This window comes from Alosa sapidissima, chromosome 11 (assembly GCF_018492685.1).
Source record: "Alosa sapidissima isolate fAloSap1 chromosome 11, fAloSap1.pri, whole genome shotgun sequence".
Taxonomy (NCBI): domain Eukaryota; kingdom Metazoa; phylum Chordata; class Actinopteri; order Clupeiformes; family Clupeidae; genus Alosa; species Alosa sapidissima.
Genome location: NC_055967.1, coordinates 28836225 through 28843724, shown reverse-complemented (window position 1 = coordinate 28843724; position 7500 = coordinate 28836225). Strand labels below are relative to the sequence as shown.

At 45.1% G+C, this 7500-nt stretch overlaps 1 protein-coding gene across 3 annotated transcripts in view; it reads left to right on the top strand.

Moving 5' to 3' along the window:
• LOC121724238 (cytosolic carboxypeptidase 4) overlaps positions 1 to 7500 on the top strand; it is a 135967-nt gene that overhangs the window by 42962 nt on the left and 85505 nt on the right. For all 3 annotated transcript variants that reach the window (XM_042110651.1, XM_042110652.1, XM_042110653.1), the window contains exons 8-10: positions 4661 to 4869; positions 5616 to 5784; positions 6955 to 7019. In XM_042110651.1, the coding sequence (XP_041966585.1) occupies positions 4661 to 4869; positions 5616 to 5784; positions 6955 to 7019 (443 nt within the window). The remainder of the gene's footprint in view (positions 1 to 4660; positions 4870 to 5615; positions 5785 to 6954; positions 7020 to 7500) is intronic.

The following is a 7500-nucleotide window of genomic DNA, read 5'->3' as shown; positions in this document are numbered from 1 at the left end:
TATCTCCCTCTCTCTCTGCCTCTTCTCCTTCACGCTGCTGTGGCTCTCCCAGACTAAACAGCTGGTGGCACTGTGGTTCTCTTGGTGCACCCCCCACCCCACCCCTCCTCCACCCCCCACCCCCTCATCATGTCGTGCTGGCCACCTGTTGCTGCACTGCGGTTGCTGAGGCATCGCAGCCTGTGGATATCATCATGTTTTCTTGGCTCTGGTCGGAGGGCCATCCTTATGTGTACGCATACACACGCACACACACAAATACACACACACACACACACACACACACACACACACCACACCACACCACAGCACAGCACACCACACACACACACACACACACACACGCACATATAAATAAGCCGAAGGAAGAAAATGGGGAGCCAGAGCAATTAATTCCCCCATTCTCTGCCTCAGTTTGCAACCACGGCTGGCAGTTTTGGCTGAACCTCCCCTTCCACTTAGCTGATGCTGTTTCTCCTCTGTTTGGAACTGTTTGGGACCTCTCTCTCTCTCTCTCTCTCTCTCTTTCTCTTTCTATCTCTCAGTCGCTCCTTCTATCTTTCTCTCTCACTCCTTCCATTTCCTCAGCATCGCTTTCACAAAGACTGTGGCTAAGGGCTTCCAGTCACGTTCGCAGCAATCCAATCTGACCTGACCTGATCTGTCTTGCTTTCTTGTGGCTGTGAATGTGGACTAGAATCTGGTGCTCTAGAGTTGATGTGACTCCTTGAGCATGGGGATTTTTAAAAAGGTTTCAGACAGTATTCTTTTCACACACCCCAAGAGATGTACAGGATGCCGTTCATACAGTGTGTTGTATCTGCAGATTGTTGTTGAGTTGCCTTGGTGGGATCTTTCTTGGTTAGACTGAAAACCTAGTCTATAATGACTTGTAGATGTCATCCTCCACTAGTGAGAGGCTGCAGTCAGACAGACATAGAGAGAGAGTCATGGAGGAAAGATGAGTTTTGGTATTTTCCTGTTTGTCTCCTCTTTTTTTTAAAAATATTTAAACAAAATACTCCATGATGCAGTGCCGAGCTGCAAACCAGCTGTAATTGCAAATGCACCAATTAATGTGTTGGATATGATGTTTTCTCCATCTCTCTCTCTCTCTCTCTCTCTCTCTCTCTCTCTCTCTCTCACACACACACACACACACACACACACACACACACACACACACACACACACACACACACACATCTCTCTAGAAGTGGGTGTCCCTTGGGACAGTGGTAAAAATCCTTTGCTGTCTTTAATATTTCAGAGATCTGTAGTTGTGTAAAGAAGACAGGCTTCAAATCTCACTTCTCTCAGTCTACATGCTGAGATCTAGGAAAGACAGCAAGAGACGGGGGAGGGAGATGGGAAAGAGAGGGAGAGAGAGAGATGGAAAGAGAGAGAGAGAGCAAGAGAGAGAGAGAGAGCGCAGAGAATTATGAGAATGTCGAGCTGGAGCAGGGTAAAAAGGCAGGGACAGAAATAGAATACTCAACTTTCACAGCCAGCACCACCACCAGCCAAGCCGGCCCACTCAGGCTCGCTGCCTCCCCCCACACCAATGCTCCCTGTTGGGGATCGCTCTCCACCTCCACCTCCCTGAGCTCCATCCTCACATCCCCACAGCCAGAGCCCAGAGTGCTCAGACCCATGCACTAGTGCTCTGCGCTCAGTAGCAGATCTTTTATGCACACTACACTCATAGACTTAAATCACAGCACCATACTCCACAGCTAGGAGAGTGGGTCCCGCAGCCAAATGCCTGCTGTCAGTATCTTATTCCTCCACACGATATCTTGTAGATCTGTGGGTGGCTTTAAAACCTGTATCATACACCCGCCATGTTAACAGTATAGAAAAATGTCTTCATATCCACTCTCCATAGGGGCAATGACAGTCATATATTTCTCTACATCATGTCCACACTGACTAATCAGTTCCCAGCAGTGTGGCTATATCCTTTTACAAATAATGTCCCTAGCACTGTCTCCCATGGTCCCCCACATTGACATTGCTGAAGGCTTTAAAGGGACACCAGGCTAGCCTGATGCTTTTTCTCTATGAAACTCCCCCTCGCTCGGTCTGAAGCTCTTTTCCTTTTCTTTGCATCTTCCGTCAAGGGTCTTCGCTGCTTTTTTGCCGGCTCTGCCATTATACACACGTTTGCAACAATCGCTAGCGTTTAGTTAGCCTGCCTCTGGATGCAGGCTGTAATTGATCCTGCTTCGGTCGGCGGGTAGGATACACTGAACTTGCAAGCGGGATATTCTTCCTACAGGCAGTAGGGGCGGGCGAGAGAGTCATTTAACCATATACCGATTTACGAAGATGAGTAACACGAAAACGTTGCCTGGTGTCCCTTTAACCTCAATGTCTTCTTTGTGGAGGCACTGCAGTAGATGGGACCTCAGTGCTGCCTCACCTTCTCCAGTACCCAACACTTTCTCTCCTTTCCTTTCATTTCCTGCCCATTGTTTTCTTGTTTAAAGTTTTTAAGTGTATACGTTTTAAAGATTTTTGTTTATAAATACCCCCTCTGCTCTCTAAAGTTTTCTAACCCAAATAATGCTGCTATGGTTCTTGAACTTTATAACTCCAGAGCCACTCTACTCCACGATGTAGTTCCTTACCACAATGCTGCCCTCTCGGCCCCTCTCTCTAACCAAGATGCTCTCTCTCTCCCTTTTAGACTTCTTTAGAGGAAGTATGGCCCCATCCCTTCTCCTCTAACCCTGCGTTACCCCGTCTGCTGAAGCTGCTGTGTTGGGGGCTCCTGGCCCACCTCCACACTCTTCATCAGATAAACAGAAAATGTGTTCCGGAACAGGAACTATTTCAAATGGAACGCAGCAGCACAGCTCAGTCTGGCTCAGTCTCTCCTGCTGCTTACTGAGTTGTGTTGTTGTTGTTGTTGTTGTTGGTGTTGCTGGTGGTGGTTGTGGTGGTGTTAAACTCCAGGTTTTCTGCAGTGAAAACATTTCACTGTGTGCTATCTCATCTATCAAACGCTTTCATGCAGGAGGCAGGGAGACCATGCTGAAAACAATAGTCTCAGAACAATAAACTATAAACTTCCCTTGAAAAAGACAAAATAGCTCTGAAATGGAATAGAAAAAAGAAATAGCTCGGATTATAAATAATCTCATTAGAGTGACCTGTTATGGGATGTTTTATTTAACATGAGCATGTCCAGAGTTGGTTTGGCAGTTTGGTTTAGGCTGCTAAATGAGGTCATGGCAAACTCTGGCTGTGGCCCTACACTGCAAATGTCACACCTTAGCCACAACATCAGTCCTCCAAGCCAAGTGTTTTCCCAGGTCTGTCACCTGTGATTGTATGTGGGGAGGATTTATCTGCTTGTAGTAGCAGTGTTTGAGCATTCAGACATCGCACTAATGCCTTTTGCCAGTGAAGCCCAAGGGAATCTAAATCTTAAACAGAGAAGGGTATAACATATATGTGTACATTTATGACATAAGCTTATCTTAATCACATTATGCTTATTGTGACCAAGCGGGGCTTATGATATGAACACTGAACACACATTCAGTAAATATGACTGCTAGAGCAGAGGTGTAATGAGAGTTTCCTCATAATTCACCTTTAAGATGAGCTCTCGGACCGGCGCAGATGTGGTCTCACACGATGATGACCAGGGGAAGGCCAACTGGGTTGTGGTGACTTGCTCTGAGGTTGACATGACTTTCAGAAACACACTGATCAGGGCTGCATCCTATCCTCCCAAAAGCTTGGAGATACTGCAGTGTAGTGTAGACTACCATCTTGACCACTTGTGCATTTATAGCACTGCACTGCACATTGGTACTGCTGGGAAATGGGGCCCTGCTCCTGGACTGACTAGATGGCCAGAAGGCAGTCCGACCAGAGGCGATCACGTCTCGGGTGGAGATGACAGTCTAAGGCGCTCCGAGTAGAGAGCCCCTGCTCATCTTGTTTTTTGTTCCACCTCAAATAATTCATCATGTTCTGACGGGAAGCCTGCTCTTCTTTAGTCTCTCTCTCCTCTGCTTTATTGTGTTGTGTTGTGTGTGTGTGTTTGTTTGTTTATTTATTTGTTTGGATGATTCTAGCCCTTATTACATTTCTCTACTTTTAAACACTCTCTGAATCATGGCAGGCTAATAAAGAGAGAGCCTGCCTTGCCTCACTGAGAATGTGAACACACCGGACAGCTGCCTAGCGCATATATTAAACAAGGTTTAGTTCCCATATAAAAATGAATACACAGTCCCCCTCTTCACATTCAAAATGAGACAAGTAGGACATTCATAGGACACAGTATATCAATACCAGCATGCAAACTGTCCGCACCATGTGAAATTCATATTGTTGGTAACACAAAACTATCCAATAATGCTGTCACTAATGGTAGGCAACAAAACAAAGCCATATGACAGAAATTGTTCTCTGTGAAAACAGAAGGTGTGTAGACTATACCTACTGTATGTGTTCTATTGTTTTCAAATCTGAACAACCTTGTGATTTTATTCTGCTTTGGCAGGACTTCTAACTCCAAGTTCTTCAGATTTGATTTCCGTTCTCTTTGGCAATAAAAACATTCTCTCCAGAGAAAAACTCTCAACTTGTATTAAACTTGTCTTCCGCTCCTCTTTATTGTTCTCTGTCTCCTTCTCAGAGGTGAACTGCAGGACGGCTGTGTCTAAAGGCTACATCTCAGCTCTGCTGAAGCTGTTTGCAGACTGGCACAATAATGACACAGACCGTGAGCACCTCCTTATTCAGAGGGCCCTTCTGCACTGCCTGCACCGGGCCACTAACACCAGCCTGGGTAGGAGCTCCCTGGTGGCCGAGGGCGGTATTGCACTCCTCTTTCAGACCACACAGGTGCTTTTCTGCTGCTAGTTATCAGGAGGCAGAGTCTACACTTTGTTATTGTAGCATCATGAATAATCCATCATCTCCTCATGTCCTCACTACTTCAATCACATGGTGTGTTATAATACAAGCATGCTTCAGTGACTTTGAAGTTTTTACTCATGTTAGTGTAATGTAACGACTCAAGAAAACTAGGCTCAATCGGTCGTCTTTATTGGGAACAGAAGCGGGAGACAGAGACCCAATACAAGGGACACACAAGGGTAGTCAATCACACTCGCACAATACACAAACAGGATAGCACACTCACCGCGACACAAGTCAAGTCAAGTCAAGTCAGAGAACAAGGGTTACACGAAAGGCAAAACTATAACGGGTTATCCGCAGTACACCGTAACACACTCATAAAGCAAAATAAAAGTAAAACGGCCACATTTAACCCCCCAGTTTCCCCGAACCCCGCCCCGCACAGCATGATGGGAATCTAGCACACCTAGTCCAGTAGACACCGACGCTACAGTATCATCAAATCAAATCAAACTGTTACCATGAAATCAACTTTAACCTGATTGGTAGGGCACTTAAGTCAAAGGCTAACAATTATTCCTGCTACTTCCTGCTTCACCCCTCATTTCACCTAGTTTGCTGATTTCTTAATTTTCATGCTGTACTGTGGACTTACTTATTGCTTTTCACTCTCACCCTATATTTCCCTAAAATGTGTGTTTATGTGTTTGCCTCCATGCCGGATGTAGACCTGCATGTTTACCAGAGGCATGGAGTCTCTGGTGGAGCCAGCGGTGCAGCTGATGAGAAAGTGCTGTCCCAAGTGTCCACTGCCCCTGGCCTCTGATATGAGTGTCTACCGATTCCCTCTACCAGGCGGGACCCTCAGCAACTGTGAGTCGACGCCTGGAACTCAAGGTAAAGTTGTCCTTTGTGTAGATTTGCTCAATCTGGTTATGGGTTTTGTTCATTGTTCATAAGATTAGTTTGTTCTGGTTAACATGACTTTACTCTGGAGACGATTAGTTTGCTCTGGTAAAGGTTCCTTTTTACTTTTCATAGTTTGTGGACCAGTGTGAACAAAAAAAAAACTGTGTTTGTTGTTTTTGGGAAACCTTCAGAATTATGTAGCCTAGAGATTTAGTATGTAGCCAATCTCCCAACCTACGTATTGCCTCACAGTAAAAATGTATTCAAAGGGCTGAACAGCAGTGGATTGGATCAGAGGAACCCCCTGGCTTTATTTCAGCCAGCCCTGCCTCCTCCCGTGCATAAGCTGGGGGCCTGGGGCTCATCCTCTTCGACCTCCTCAGTGATTCTCCAAAGCCTCCTGCAGCTCCTCTGGCCTGGTGCTGAACGCTAGTCCAGTAAAAGCTTGGTCAATACTGATAGACTGATTGTGGAGGCTGTGCACGGCAACTGCCCACCACAGGCCACCTCAGAGGTCACTCCTGCTAGGCAGAATCACTGTGGTAATGAGCTTGGCCGTTGAGCTGTTGTTGCCGTCGTTGTTGTTGTTGATTATCTTTTGTTTGGTTTTGTGTTTACTTAAGCCGTCAAGTGTTGACATGAGCAAGAAAATATTCAGTAAAGCCAGGTTGATAGCCAAACAGGACATTGCAAGGTTTTTTTTTTTCTTCATTATTTAGTGTGAAGCAGATTGACAATAAATGACTTGGCATTTGTTGTGTCGGAAACAGACTTTAATGTTCATCAGTTTCCCAAACACAATATAAGTCAGCCACAATTTAATCTGACCTATGTTAATGTTCAAAACAACAATCATTGTTTTTCCTGTCATTGTGACAGTTTTTCAAATGGGAGGATTATCTTATTTTTCTTTTTAATGGAAAAGTTTTCTATGTGGCTGGCTTTTTGACAGATTGTATTTTTTGGCGAGTGTGTCTCTCTTGGCTTTTTCAATGGAACCTGAAACAACTTGACAAGTGACACATGAGGAAGGGTGTAAATGTCAGAGAGGAACAAGGCTCGGGAGGGCCCCTAGACTCGCTTTGTTTGATCCCACACAAGTAGTACCTGTCCTGACATTTATGCACTCCTCTGATATTCTCCATCCTCTTCTTCAAGGTGAGAGCTTTGAAGATGACAGTGACAGCGATGTTGAAAATGAAGATGCAGAGAATAGAGACTATGTGAGTGATGAAGACTGGGGACAGACACACACACACACACACACACACACACATACACCCACACAAACACAAACCCACAGCCACAAAGAGATTGTCACATTGAAATACTGAATGCTTACACAAGCATACATACGCATATCACCTATCATATCTAACTTTATTGTTTTGTACATTCAAGCACTCGTTGAATGCACTCTCAAACAAATGTGAGTTAAAAGAAAGAGGGGGGGGGGGGGGTTAAGGCAGTCTTCACAGACTTCTTTTCATCTGTCTTTTCTCTCTCATCCTCTATTTCTCAGTTCATTTCAGTTCAGTGCAGTGTTGTTCATGTCAGGTCAATTGATAGAAAGAACCCGCTTCGCATTAAAGCACAGTAATAAAACCACAAAACCACAACATACAAACTCACAAAACATACAGACACACACACACATGCACACACACATGCGCACACACACAGAGGCGATTCTAGAGTCTTGTG